This window comes from Rattus norvegicus, chromosome 1 (assembly GCF_036323735.1).
Source record: "Rattus norvegicus strain BN/NHsdMcwi chromosome 1, GRCr8, whole genome shotgun sequence".
NCBI lineage: Eukaryota > Metazoa > Chordata > Mammalia > Rodentia > Muridae > Rattus > Rattus norvegicus.
In genome coordinates, this window is record NC_086019.1 from 228,562,356 (window position 1) to 228,577,932 (window position 15,577).

The 15,577-nt window shown below is 42.0% G+C and overlaps 1 protein-coding gene across 6 annotated transcripts in view; it reads right to left on the reverse strand.

Moving 5' to 3' along the window:
• Positions 1–265: 265 nt before the first annotated feature.
• The window catches only part of C1h9orf85 (similar to human chromosome 9 open reading frame 85), a 61,852-nt gene continuing 46,540 nt past the window's right edge, over positions 266–15,577 (reverse strand). Inside the window, exons 3-5 of one of the 6 annotated variants that reach the window (XR_005488977.2) lie at positions 3,794–3,907; positions 3,150–3,361; positions 510–647 (exon numbers count right to left, since the gene is read on the reverse strand). Coding sequence is in view for 5 of the 6 variants with exons in the window: in XM_039084317.2 (XP_038940245.1) it covers positions 3,217–3,361; positions 3,794–3,907 (259 nt within the window). In the remaining variant the exon portion in view is untranslated. Of the gene's footprint in view, positions 648–2,372; positions 3,362–3,793; positions 3,908–11,833; positions 12,149–15,577 lie in introns of those variants that run through there. The other 5 variants (XM_039084317.2, XM_039084321.2, NM_001007737.1 and 2 more) reach the window with 5 other exon arrangements.

Here is a 15,577-nt window from a genome sequence, read left to right on the forward strand (position 1 = left end):
CGTACCTCTAGCCCACTGGGCTGACTCCTGATCCTGATTCCCTCACACCTTGACTCATGGAGTGGGGCATACTGCTTACTGTCTGTCTCTATTCAATAACAGATCATCACTACAAGGGCAATTCTAGTTAGATGTGTCAATGTGTGCAAACGCCTAGACTCTACGAGTACAACTGCTACCATGTGATTCCCAGCAATGTAATGTGAAAGTTCTGTTGTAGAATGAAGACGGGCACTCAAATTGACAAAGCTTCCTTGCCAATTAATTGTATTTAATGTAGGAATTTATTTCTTGCTGCCACAGCTTTAAGTGCAATAGATTAGGTGTCACAAAATTGTTTTGGTGTCAGCTGGAATGCTGGCTGCAAATAGCTGGATTTCTGGCGGGCAGTAGCTTGCGGAGACATTTATTTCCCTCACAAGCACTGGGAGGTTGGGGTGGGCCCAGGATTCCCGAGGTCAGCAGCTTCTGACTAGCATCATAGAACTGGGCCGCTGTCTCTGCAGCTCAATGCATTTCCTCACAGTGGCTACAGGTTCTAGTCATGTCTTCTCACAGCACACTGAGGCAGGAAGAGCCGAACTGTTTCTTTTTCTTGGTAATTCTTTCCTAGAATCCCCTCACATGTTACCTCTAGTTGCAAAAGCCTGTGAAGAAGGAAATTCAACAATCAGGTCTGTATCTGGTAAGCATGAAAGAAATTGCTTTTTACTAAATGCAACTATCTTCCGTACCCAACAAACAGAATCAGCTAAGAACTGAGGAAGAAACAAAACAAAACAAAACAAAAATCAAACAAAAAAAGAAGTCTATAAGCCAGGGGAAGGAAGCATCACAATGTTCTAGGAACTGGGATTTCTAAAAAGGGTCTGTGAAGTGCATGACTATAGTTAGGGCTTCTGTTATAACCCTGATATATTCAGATGCAATGGTTCTGATTATCTGGTGATTATCAAGGCAGGGCAACTTTCACTATATACCGAATCACTACAATATAATAAAACACATTTCATTTCCATATACTGAACTCCAGGAAAAGAGTGTGTAGGCTAGAAAGGATAAACCTATGATTTTCCAGTGTAGTGTGCCAATCCTGGAACTCTCTATGCAGAGCAGGCTGGCCTCCAACCTGAGACCTGCCTGCCTCTGCCTCCCAAGAGCAACTATTACAGCACATGTCACCACGCCTGCCATTAGAAAGAATAATTCTTAAAGAAACATAAAGAACTAAATATAATAAGGCCCACTTCCCAAAGCAAAACAAAGTAACTACTCTAGGAACTGAAGAGTTAAAGTGTAGGTGTGGTGTGGGCCTCTAGGTGAAGCTCTTCCTTACGCATTTCTCCCAGGGTAAAGAACCAGTAACAGTGAAGCCACCAGCAGCCTGAGTCCCAGGCAGCCAGTGTACGCTGGTTAACTAACACTTAGGGAAATATAAATAGTAACCAAGGGACACTGCTGCACACATTCAAATTGGCTATTAAGGCTGGATACAGGGAGAATTTGGAGACCTAGACAGAAAAACAAAACATAACAACAACAACAAAAAAGTCCCCCAAAGTTTGCTCTGGAATCTAGTTGAAGCCTTTGCTGGCAGCAGAGCAAGGACTTCTGCACGACCAACTGTTGGGAGGCCTCTCTCCTTCCCGGCCACAAAGCTGTCATTTTCAGGAGTTTCATCAGAACCCCCTTATGTAGCAAGGGCCTGCACTAAACACTTACGCAGTGGTTTCTACTCTACACGACCAGATCATACCGTTCAGGGCAGGGCCACCGCACGGAGAAAGAGAAGAAAAACAGCTGTCTTACTGTAGTGTTTGATTGAGAATACAGACATCGAACAGACATTTGAACCCCTGATCCCTGGTTGGTGGCCATGGTTGGGGAAGTCTGGAAGGTGCACCTTTGTTGGAGGAAGTGTGTCGCTGGAGGTCGGCTATGAGAGTTTAAAGGACAGCTCCCCTTCCAGGTCACTTCCAGCTGCTGTGGCTGCAGGCTGCCATGCTTCACCACCAGGATGGACTTTTACTCCCAGAGCGATAAACCCAAATACTAAGTGCTGTGACCAGGGGATTACACACTTAGGAAACTTGAGATGCAACCATGAGTACGTTTGTATGGCTAATGCCAAGACAGTTACCTGCTTGCTCTCCCGTGTGGGGCTCATGGTATACCCTACTGTCTGTGACTCAAAGCCCACACTCACACTCTTGAGTATGCCTTCTTTTCCTCTGAGCCCCTCTCTTAAGCCTTGAGCTTAAGCCTAAAGTAAAATATCTTAAATAAAATTTCCACTTCTGCTTCACTTTAGATGGGTATTGTGTATATCGGGAAAATCAGTCTCTAAGCTTTTATAACAACAAGACACAGAAAACCATGGCTTCTCATTTATTGCAATGGCTCAGCAAATATATACACCCACATACATGTACATATGAATCATACATACATTAGTAGAACTTAAGGCACAAAGAAAACAGTAAAACATTAAAATTCAGAATCTAGTTAAAGAGAGCCACTTCCTGTAGCTTTGGGGTTTTACACACAGGGGCACAGACTTCAACAATCACATGAAGCTAACTGACACTGATTACAGTGAAAGCCTGACAGTAAAGTGACAACTCAGGATGATGGAATCTGGGAAGGATAAGCGGATGGGGAAGAACTTCACAGGGGCTTCTGAGACTGCGAGTGTCTCCACTCCAGTATGAATGCTGGATGTTCCTTTCTAGATAGTAACTATACAGTCTATGCATTTTTCTAAAAATATATTTCCAAACCTGGAAAAGGTTAAAAAAAATGGGATGAAGTATATAAAAACATTTTTGAAGGAAAATCATTACATAAGATTGTGTGTGTGTGTGTGTGTGTGTGTGTGTAACGGTTTGCTTGGTAAGATTTAAGGGGACTTTTGCTAAAGAAGTCATACACCGAGGTCAGGCTCCAGAAGTGTCCTCTGAGCTAGTCATCTTAGTTTTCCATGAGAGAGTTCTGATACAACCACCAATTCTTAACACATTAGGTAATATGTTTTTCTAAACAATTTCTATAGGTTTTATACGACATGCCATGGTGTGCCCACACATATTCTGCATATGCAGCTTGTGTTACTGTGAAAACCTGATACTCAAATGTTGTAAGTGACTGACGTTGCTCCTGAGCCAGTTCTGCCTACTGGAACAGCCTTTGCCGACGCCCTCTGCACGTGAGGTGCAGTCAGGCCTGAGTGTCCTCATCCTCGCCCTCTGAGTCAGACTCAGCATCTAAGTCCTCATCACTGTCTTCCTTCCGTTTGCAGCTTCTTCTATGGTTGGAACCTTCACTTTCAGTATTTTCTGAAGGTTCTGGTTCTTTATTAAACCTAAAAGAAAGAAAAAGAAGGAAAGTCGATCATTATTATCTAGGCTTCACTATCTAATAGAGGTGGTTAACATAGCCTTTAGTAGTCTGCTTCCTATCAGGAGCCTCCAGAAAGAAGAGAGAAAAACTCTAAGGGCTAGCTTAAAACTCAAGTCAGCAGATTCTAGCTGCTGTCAGGAGAGTGGACCCCGAGGAGTTAGTAAAGGAAGCCCATTAGGGAGGGTTGCTATGAAGTGAGTGACGAAGATGACTCAAGACCAGAGCTAATGTTCTTAAATCCATGTCATTTTATACTATAATAGAAAATTTAATAAAACCGTGACCCTTCTCCTGTTCTGTACAAAAGTGCTTGTATTAAACTGTTAGTGCTATGTAAGAGAAAGCCTGTGTATTAATTATAGACACAAATTCCAGTGTGAAAGGCAGTACTCACGGAATAACAATTTCTTCTTCCTTTCCACATTTTGCACAAACTTCAAGTTTGCAGGCACATGGTCTACACATTATGTGGTAAGAGTCCTTTACTGTCTTCTGTAAACATTTAACACTGAAAGAAGAAGGGAGAATTAGATTCTTATATTTTTGGTTGTGAGCCTAGCTTTTAACGGCTGAGCCATCTCTCCAGCCCGGGAGAATTAGATTCTTGATGTAAAGCACTTCTCTTGTTTCTTAGAAGCCTTTTAAGCAATGCCATTCCGAAGTGCTGTACACACAGTACTGCACACACAGTACTGTTCAAGGCGGCACTCTTCAAACTCACTGTTTCCTGGCACCTCTCTTTCTAACAGTTACGTTTACAGACTCGCTTCCTGATTCAGCTTTGCTTCTTTTTTCCCCCTGTAAAGAGTCCAAGCTTCACCTCAAAGTAAATCTTGGAAAAGAACTTCTTAGTCTGCATAGGTGGCAGTGTGGGCCTGTGACTTGGACTTTTCTCCAGTGCAGCTGATACATGTAAAGCTTAGCAAACACAGGGAAAGCACAGTGACGTGTACCTTTAACCCAGCACATGCATGCCCTGCTTATCACTCCCTTCCTCCCCGTTTCTCACAGGGTCTCTCTGAACCTGGAGCTAGGCTGCAGCCAGCAACCCTCAATGACCCTCCTGTCTCTACTCTCATAGAACTGGAGTCAACGGGATCTGTAGGAAAAACAACCATCTTCTCTAATGCGAATGCTAGGATCAGAGCTTGATAGGCTATTTCCCCGATGGTGAAATGAGCCAAGAGATTATATTAATGCCAGGTTTAGCATAGCCCCAAAGATTGAGACCAGGGGAGACACTGCGGGGAGAAGGCAGGGAGAAAAACAGAATGGACAAGGGCAGAGAGAAGAGAGAGAAGAGAAGAGAAGAGAAGAGAAGAGGAGAGAAGAGAAGAGGCGAGAGAGAGAGAGAGAGAGAGAGAGAGAGAGAGAGAGACAGAGAGACAGAGAGACAGAGAGACAGAGAGAGAGAGAACACTCAAAATGTCTAGAATATATAATATAGGAAGGAGTTTCTCGGGGAAGGGCCCAGCCCCTGGGCTGGCAAATTCAACTGGGGGCAGGGCAGGGCATACCAGGTAGGAATTGAGGGATGCTGGGAGAACCTGGAGGGCAGGTCTGTTTTGATATATAAAACATATACCTCAGTCCCTCGTCCAGGGTCAGAAAGCAAAGAGTGTTCACGCTTGCACATCAAGTGCTCTTGGCTACTAAGTCATCTGTCCAGCCCCCAAAGCCCACATATTTACTACACACATGTCCTAAACTTACATACAACCCAATACTCTTACCATGACATCTTTAGTCAAGAAAAATGAAAACTACACTCATATAAAACCCTGTCTAAATATTAACGATGGTTTAGCTAACTTTAAAGAGGTAAAATGAAGCATACCCTAAATGTTTTCAGCTGGTCAGTGCATAAAACTCCGCTGTATCCCTTTTGGTGGACGCCCCCTCAGCAGGAGACCCTGGATCCCACAATGTGGAGTCCCTATGTCTGGCATTCAGGAATGCAGTGCACAGGGAAGGAACACATCAGTGTTTGCCAGCCATTAGCAAGGGTAAGACTGACTCTAAGTTGACAAGAAATTCTTGGGTAATTGCAATTTCTTTATCTTCCTCCCAATGCTGACCTAACAACTTTGTAAGCTAAAACTTCAGCTGTACACTGCAAATTATACAAAGGGCCTCAACTGTGGGACATTAGATTGAAGCAAAACTTAAGATAATAAAAACCTTCAACAGGAGGTAAAAGAAGTTACTAAAACTTTTGTGGTAAACTGTTTGGATATATTTGGATTATATTACGCTAAAAGGCTTTACTAAATTATTCTGTATTTAAAGATCACATCATCAGGACCATAAGGAAAAAGTCCCAATCACTCCAATGGACTATAACATTTTCAGCTTTAATTTCTTAACGTCCTAAAATAATGCTAATCTCTCTTGCTTTAGGTCTCCTGAGAATTCAAGAGAATGAAAGCATTTTCTGTCTCATGCTAAAGGTTCTGGAATCAAGAGATCTTTAAGTGTTTTCTAAGTTGCTAGTGCAGGGTTAAAACTGTATTCACGGGAGCTATCAGTGTTAAGATTCACATGGAAATCTTTAAAATGGCTCCATTATTTTCCGGCCAGGAGCCATCTGCTCCAGCAAAGGTGACTCTAAGAATCACACATCAGCAGAGCGTGTTAAATGCAGATCCCTAGGCTCCATCCATTTTACATAACCAGAATCTTGGGAATGACCCCATGAGTCTGCTAAATTCTTCAATGAATTCTTATGCCCACAAACATTTGAGAACTCTTGATATCCATCATAAAAAAGATCTCCATTCCTAAGTGGGGGTTTCCCTGGCCCTGGTGGAGGTTACAATGACCAATTCTGAGAACAGAATGAAATCTGAACGCTGCTGAAAGCAAGCACCATCTTCCAAAGTGAAGTTCCTTCCCTCAGAACACCAAGTTCTGTCAGGTAATATTCCTGAGTGGACAGGAAAGGGACTCAGTTCTCATGGGTCAGCTACGTCAGTGGCAGACAACGTTCTTCAGTCTTCATTTTGTGTCTCCCAAGGGGGTGTGAGTGTGCCTTTTCTTTCAAAATACGTAAGATAGGCTTTACACACGTCTGAATAAAGGAGAGGAGGTGACCCAAGCTACCAGAGGTCTGCTTTTTTAACAAAAACCCAAACCACTCAGTACAACACTTAGTTTTCAACCTAAACAGGGGAACAGTTGATGTAGCACTTTAATGGGGCAGCCATTTCAATTGCATAAAACCCATAAAGTGATTTTAAATCTTTAAAACTAGCTATGAACCGCTAAGCACTCCAGAGTCCTTTTCCTTATACCTCACATCACTTTGTGGTAAGAAATAACTTGAAATTCATCTAAATATTTCCTTTTTTTCCTTGAAAAAATTTGCTAAATTTATAGTATGTGTGTCAATCCTGTTTCCCTCCTTTTCATATTCTCTCCCTCCTTTACTCCCAACGTGTGTGTGTGTGTGTGTGTGTGTGTGTGTGTGTGTGTGTGTGTGTGTGTGTGAGAGAGAGAGAGAGAGAGAGAGAGAGAGAGAACTGCCAGAAAACAAGCACTTAAGCTATTTTGGCTATGTATATATTACAACTAATCGGTTGAATAGGAAAAGTGGTAAATTAAACACAAATTGTTCTTATAAACCCTATTTACTGACAAAGGAATCAGTAACACACATCTTTAAAAATAGAATAGTTTATTTACAATGTGAAACAGAAAAGGAAAAGTAAGTGCTGACTATTTAGGAGCTGAACCAGGAGACTGGGGAGTTTTCAGTCTACCACAGTAAACTCTAGAAAACAGTTTGAAAATGAAGCTGCAGAAAGATGACCAGGAGAAGTAGGACTGGAATGGGAGACTAGCTCAGCTCTGACATCTTCATTACATCATCTTTAAAAGTCTGCAAAAGTCTTTTGAGTTGCACTCTTCTGAATGGGTCCCAAGTTGCTTATTTCCCTGAGCATGAAAAGCCAGTGGCACTGGGACCGAGGACATCTGAATTACACTGTGTTCATGGCTACAAATTCAGTTAAAAATCTCAGGCCTTTTCCTTATCATTCTTTAATAGTTACAGGAACAAACTTCCCTCTGCTGCTTTTGTAGTTCTGCCTCGATTTCCTGGCTATTTTAGTCTAACATGGCCATAATTAGCCCATGCGGTATTAGCACACAGGATGACTGGGCACCTCGGTAAACAGTGACTGTCAGGGCCTCAGCCTTTGGTATGCAAATGAGGGAAACTTAATACTGGCAGATCTTCACAGTACTTCCTGCAGAGGCAATAGGCAAGCTATGCTGTTTACAATAAGGAGAGTCTAAAGCTGAACTACGGGGTCAGCACCTACTAGATTTTAAAATGCTTTTAAAGGAAACTCTTACACCCTGCTTCCATTCCAAATACCTCATATAGTGGTTACAATTAACTTCCTGGTGTTTCCACTTTACATACCCTAAACCTAACAGACAGGTAAAATACTACCTCCCTTTATTGCAGTAGTAGCCTGGCCTGGAATAATTATTTATTATTGTCATTATTACTACCAGTATTATTTTGAGCTGGGACTCTATACAGCCCTGGCTGTTCAGGAACTTACTCTGTAGACCAGGCTAGCCTCCGTCAGAGCACCTCACTGGTGAGATGCTGGAAATGAGAGGCACAGGCAGAGGCCGAGGAGACAGTCTCACATGCTTTACGGCAAGGGACTCGAGGGGCTCGGCCTTGTAATACTTATATAGTGGTAATGGATGTTTATTTTGATGAAAGAATAAAAATTTAAAAAGTTGATCCAGTACTCAAATCAGAAATGAGTCCATTTTCTGTTCATTATGTATATATCTGAGGTCAACCAAGTCCCCTCCCACTCCCCCCCCCCCCCCCCCGAGACAAAAATTTCCCTGTGTAGCCTTTGCTGTCTGGGGACTTGATCTGTAGACAAGGCTGGACTCAATCTTGGAGATCTACCTGCCTCTGCCTCTGCCTCCTGGGCGCCAGGATTAAAGGTGTGCACCGCCACCACCTTACCGTACACGCCTACAGTGGTGGTTGCTGCTGCTTTTTCCTCCTATTTTTCTTCTTCTACTCAGCTGATTAGTGATCCTTTTAAAATTTTTTCTTTATTCATTTTTATTGTATGAATGTTTTGCCTGGATGCATGTCTGTTCGACATGTGTAAGCCTGGTTCCTGTGGAAGTCAGAAGAGGGTACCAGAGCCCTGGAACAGGAGTTACAGGTGGCAACCAAGGTCCTCTGTAAAAGCAGCCAGTGCTCTTAACCTCTGAGCCATCTTTCCAACTGCCCAAATATTATTCATTTCCATGGCTCCCCAAAGTTATGGAATGGCAGGAATAGAAACATGGTGCCTCAGTCATTCCTGCACTGGGAAGCCGAGGCGGCAGAAATGAGGCCGAGGTGTCTAAAGAGCACCATGTCTTCTCAAACAGCAAAACAGAACAAATTAATTTGGAGAAGCTGTAAGACCTGCCCTGTCTGTAAGGGTGGGATGTAGGAAGGTAGGTGGGTGCGCTCCCCTCACCTTCCCTTCTTTCCCAGGTCACTCTTCACAAGGTTTTCTGCAAACATCACACATGTCACTGCCCAGTCATGACTCAGAACCTCTTTTCTTGATTTTCTTGTTTTATTCTACTGCAGTTTTGTCCTATATGCCCAGGTCTCCCCCTTTACTAATAACTACCACTTATGTTTGGGAAAAGCCCGTACACCCATATATCCAGAGAGTAAATTCTGTAGGTTTTCTGCACCAGATAAATAAGCCAATTCAAGTTGAATTCAAAGTAAAAAAGGCAGGTTTATTTGAGACTGGGCCACCAGGCAAGTTCACCAGCTTCAGGGGACACGAAAGGAAGAAGTTGAGAGTAGACTATGCCAGGGGAGTTCTTTATAAATTGTGGGCAAAGGGAAACGATGTGTGTGTGTGTGTGTGTGTGTGTGTGTGTGTGTGTGTGTGTGTGTGTGTGTGTGTGTCGGGGTGGTTGATGACTTTGGATGACGGGGAATGGGACAGCTGTTAGGAATGCAGGACTGGGCTTTTTGGCAACTTTTCTGTTGGTGGTGGGGCGTTCTGAGTGAGTGGGGTTGAAGAGGGAGGAGGAATGGAATTTGCTGTGGGGTAGGAGGACAAGCCTGGGACTCCAACCGAACAAGTTCCTTGCTAGCAAATACTCTTCCTATCTTTTTTTTTTTTTATCATAGTGACTTGTATATTAAAGGTGCTATCTAAAATAATTGAGCCACAATTCTTGTCCAGCAATGGCCAAATGAGCCTCATTTCCACGGTCGAAAGTCTCTTATTCTCCCATTGCGCATGTGCTATACCCCACTATAAAAGTGCCTCCTCTTTGCTCCCTCTCTCCCTTCCCACCCTCTCCCTCAGAGCCAGCCTTGGCATATGCCCCTCTCCCGATAGACCCCTTGAGTGATATCTGTTGCATGGTGTGACTTCATGGTGTCTACTGCTTAATTAAGAACAATATTCAGTGTTCCTAATAAAACAATTATAGTAAATTGTCTTTTAAATCTAGTTCAGTCTCTTGGTTCTTATAGTTTAAAAAAATGTTCACAAAGACATGGTTTTTTAGTAGGTGTATTTTCATCCTATAACATGTTTATTTTAGTTTATTTAAGATATAGGAATTGTTCAAGATATGATAAATAGTCATGTTAAAGCTTAACAGTCTGACAGTAAAATAGAGCCAGGAATGAGTGACTACGAGAAAAAGCCTGGAACCTAATTCTGAGTGTGTTCTTTGCTTGCCATAGGGTCAGATGCCCAGATGTTTTTACTGCCACCTCTTCAGGTTCACCCTTTAAGGGGTGGTATAGGTAATTATGTAATAGAGGCTTTCTTCCTTTAAGACAGGGACTCTCATAGCCCAAGCTGGCCTCAAACTCACAGTATAGCCAAGAACAACAACATTTAACTCCTGATTTACAACAACCTTTAATTCTTGATTCTCCTGTCTTTACTTCCCAAGTACCTCGGTTTTAAGTGTCACCAACACCCACTGCTATGACAGCTTTGAAAGGATATTAAGTTTAATGTAAGGATCTTAATTATCTACTTGCTGAAAAAAATAGGCAGATTCATCTAGATGTTAGCTCCATGATCTATGTACTGGAAAGTTTCTGAGAGGAGGGAAACGCAATTAAGAAAATGCCTCTATAGAATCAGGCTGTAGGCAAACCTGGAGCACATTTTTAAAATTAATGAATAATGGGGGAGGACATTGTGGTTGGTACCATCCCTGAGCTGGTGGTTCTGAGTTCTATAAGTAAGCAGGCTGGACAAGCCATGAGGAGCAAGCCAGTAAGCAGCATCCTGCATGGCTTTTGCACTGGCTCCTGCCTAAACTGACTCCCTCCAGTGATGGGCTGTGATGAGGAAGCTTAAGCTGACTAAACCCTTTCCTCTTGGGTTTCAGAGCGTGGTGTTTCATCACAGCAACAGCCAACTGATTAAGACAACCTCTCTAGGCAAGCCTGCTCTAAATAGTTAAGATCTTTTCATTTATCTTTTTCCGGTTTCTCCAAACTGTCAGCTTCCTGACAAGTCTCTATAAAGAATGCTTGAAATAATTCTTATGAATTATACCACAACAGAAAATAATTTCTCATCTTAGAAGAGACATCATTCTCCAAGCCTAAATAGTAAACACATTTTGAAAATATGAGAAATGGGAAGTGTTCTATAATAACAAAGCAGTTTCTAATCCCAAAAGATGATGGACAGAGTCATCCTCAGTCTCCTTAAGTCCTATTGTACTGGGGGTGTGGTGGTGAAGGAAGCACCCAGTTGCAGGGTGAACTCACCGGTTTACAGTACATCACTACCATGCGTATGAGGGATGGAGGAACAAGAAGGAGATGGAAAAGCCTACAGTTCAGGCTTTACTAACTTTAGACTCTAGATTCTTAGCTCCCTGCTTCAGAGTATTAGCTTCTGTTCCAGAGGACTTGAGCTTGGTTCCCAGCATACTCATGAAGTGGCTTACAACCGCTTGTAACTCTAGTTACCACCTCTGGCTTCTGTGGAGACATGCTGATGCACACGCCTAAAGATAATTAAAAACCCCTTCAATGAAAGCGCAATTATTAAACACTTCTCATGCTGCATTTCAGAATGATTCTTCACCCTAAGTATGTGTGTGGTAGGTAACCAAAATTTCACTGGACTAGCAGGGATGTGCTTAAAAACGGGTTTACTTTTTGTTAATGCATTTGTTTTGGTAACATTCAGGAACATCACTTAAGGTTTACACTGGAAAATTTAGTTAAACTATAATTTATACATAAACATGCCAATCTTTCTCTGAGTCAATACATTTTGTGATATGTAGTGAATATATATTGTCTTCTCACTTTAGTCTAAGGCCCTAATGTAAAAATTGAAAATTACAGTTGAAGCATGCTGAGACAGGAAGGGGTTTGACAATTATAAACCAGACAAACAACCCAAGTGCTATATTTAATTAGCAAAAATAAAAACAATCTATAGGAAGACAGCTATTAGGCCACAAGCATATACAGATCCAGTTTTTACCACTTGAATTCTGGACTTTGGAGTTATATGGAGAACAAGGGGTAGTCTGTACTCATCAGGGGTACACATCAGTCATCCAGCTCTAAGACTGGAAGGGAAGCTGGGTGGTAGTGGTGTGCCTTTAAGGGACAAAGGCAGGCAGATCTCTGAGTTTGAGGCCAGTCTGGTGTTCAGGGTGAGTTCCAGGACAGCCAGGGCCGCATAGAGAAACCCTGATTTGAAAAAAACAAAACAAAAAAGGGGAAAATATGGGGTCTATCATGAAACTTACCTATCTGCATTGTAGTTACAATGTCAGAAAGTCTGGTATTGTAATAGTGTCTGTTCAGCCAACACATATAATTAGTGAATGCCAGGCTGGTGCTGAGTGTAGTCTCGGAGCCCGACTAGCATGGCACCGGCACTAATTTCCGTGTTCTATGGAAACCAATGACTTGTTAACTCTGAAAAATGTGGGCAGTGGTACTCCTTCCTGTTTGTCTTCTTTTGTGGTTTTGGATCAGGCTGTTCCTGAACTCCTGGCCTCAAGCTATCCTCTTTCCCAATTAACTGGGAAGACAGGCTCACACTACCACATTCAGAACCAGGGTATTATTAAGAAATTCAGAATTACAGAACTCGTGTGTGAACTCAATTTCCCTGAAAAAGCCACCTACACTGAAGATTCTATAGACCAGACTGGTGACTCATTAGAACTTCTAGGGTTGTGGAGAGTTTGAGGTTTAACAGCCAGCCAAAGTTACCTGAAGATACCTATCAACAGCCACTGCTACCCACGTGTGTCTGACAGTCCTTCGACTTTTAGGTAAAACCTTTGGGATGTATTAACTTGCTTGACCCCAGCTAGCAGGAGACCTTCAGAAGGTACCTCTGCCCATTTAAGGCAGCTGCCTACCCTCAGTCCTCACCAGTGTATTCCCAAGTATCTTGGTTCTTTCTTTTGTTCTGTAACCATAAAGTTATTGTAAATACTTCCATGAGGGAGAACATGTCATTCAGGGAAATCTGAGTCTGTATCCCACGGTCACAGTCACTCACATTTAGCTGAAAAGAAAACAGCCCCCCCCCCCCAAAACCAAAACTATCTCTTATTCCTGTTGGAGTAAGAGCTACGTTCTGCAACAATATCCTTTTCAAAACCAGATGGATGACTGAGGCTGTGGGAGAAGGATCATGTATTTAAGGGCAGTCTCAGGATATCAGGAATTCCAAGCTAGCTTGGGCTATACAGCAAGATCCTATTTCAGGAAAACAAAAACTAATTCACAATTCAGAAGAAACAAAGGGATTATTACAGTTTTTAAAGATTACAGTTAAGCTTCTGCCTACCAGGTCACAAAGGAAGAGCCCCTAGAGTGTTACCTACTTCTGTGATCCTAAAACCTGGGATGGGGATTGGGAGGATATGAGGGGCTCACAGCAAGCCTGTCTCAAAAACACAAAAGAAAAAGGGATGATGCAGGCCCCATGAATGGGGACACAGCACATGGTGGCATGAGGTTCTTCTTAGCAGCCACTCATACCCTCTCTCAGTGTCTTCCAAACATGACCTGCTTTGGTTTCTCCTGACTTCGATCCCCCACCACCCCCTACTCCACACTGTAGTAAACAGACCAAACAAGCCAACCTTCCTTACTGGACCCCCTGAAACATTTAAGAGAGCTAACCTTATTCTTTTCCCTTTTCATGTAGTGTGGGCCGGATGATAAGTTGTGAGCACCGTGTGGATGCAGGAGCCCAAGAGCCACAGAAGTTCTCAGATCCCAAGGCATCCAGGATCACAGGCAGAATAAGCCATCCTATGAATGCTGGGAATGGAACCAGGCCCTTTGCAAGAGCAGTGAGGACTCTTAACCACAGGGCAGCTTCTCCAGCTCCTTTTAATTTGTTAAATCACAGGTTTATTTATCTCTGGGCCAATGGAGATGTCTGAGAACAGGTGAGACAAGGAGCAACGATAACTTTAAAAGGAATAGTAAAGTTTATTTAATGGAATTAAAGTGAAGTGTAAGGGAAAGATCTTATAAAATAATTGGTCTAAAGGGTGTCAAGTAATTTTGACACCTTTTAAACGTCCATTAATGGTTAAAAGATTTTTGTCCCTTTCTCAAGCAGGGCAAGAAGGCCAGAAATGAAATGAATTCACTCTCTATTTTTTTAAATGCTTTAGGTCAGAGAGATTATGTTTAACTAAAGACAAAGTAAAGCACAGGGAGTTTAGATTCAAATGCAAATTCAACTAATCCCAGGGCTCTGTTTTCCTGTTCACTCACAGTACAGTATTAATCATCCCACAATCTTGTTTACTGAAAAGGTTTATCTGAAACTGTGAACCACATGCCACTGGTTTAACATATTCTGCTTAGAATCACCCTGTGTGTTTCTTTTTAAGGATATACATTTAAAGAAAGACAAGTAACTTTTATTTTTAGGTTCTTGAATGCCTTTGTTTCAGGTAACCAAGCAACGTTCTTTAAAAATCAAAAAAGTTTAAAATTACTTAATTATAGAACACCTGTGTACATGCTCATGGGACGTCACAGAACCCATGTGGAGGCCTGAGCTGTCTTACCACCCACCAAGCAATCTTTCTCTGCCATCAGGTTACACATGTAGTAAAGCAAATACCCACGGTTATATTAGAATCCCTGAGCTACTCTCTTTCTCTTTCCATCCATTAAAAAGATCATCAGTAATAATGAATTAGCCCATGCTTAACTTTACCCTAGCGCTAGAGAAGAAGCTGGTACAGAATGGCATCCAGCCACAGAAGTACACATAATGATAGCTCTTAACTTTCTTTCTTTCTTTCTTTTTAATTTAATTTATTTTATTTTATGAGTACAGACTGTCGCTGTCTTCAGACACACCAGAAGAGGGCATCAGATCTCATTACAGATGGATGTGAATTACCATGTGATGCTGGGATTTGAACTCAGGATCTCTGGAAGAGCAGTCAGTGCCCTTAATCGCTGAGCCATCTCTCTAGCCCGGCTCTTAACTTTCTAAGGAGTGTCCATGGTGGCTCTTTGTCTCCCAAGGGGCATAAGGGAATGGCTGGGAACTGCTGACATTGCTATGACTTGGGAGAGAAGGGAGATTACTGACAAATAATAAGTAGGAAGAGGCCAGGAATATTGTGACACATCTTACAGTACATGGGACAGGCTAGTACAGAGGGAAACACTTGCCTAATATGTCCACTGTCTGGGTCAGGAAATACTATTCTATTCATTTATTTATAGAAGTATTTTGTTTTCCCTTTCAGTGCAGTATTCAGGGAATTAAGATACATCCTTTACTGAGATCTAGTTTGTGTTAGATGATTCTGTCCTACTTTGGCTAGAGTGCCAACCATTTTAAGGTCCATAAAGCTAAGATAGGACATGAGGATATACTCAGCATGTTTTCAAACTTATTTATGATGGGTCAATTAGGTGTAACCTGTGTTGAGGTTTATCTGTATAATTGAACAAAGGATAATTTTTTAGCTGATTAGCTTCAATGAAGTGTTTAATGCTTTACCATCAGCATCAACAGATTAAAATTCCTTACAATGTATTTTAATACACAGTATCAATACACAGTAAAACAAAGCAAATACAGGTGAAGTATAGAAAGATATTGTGTAAATTTGGTTT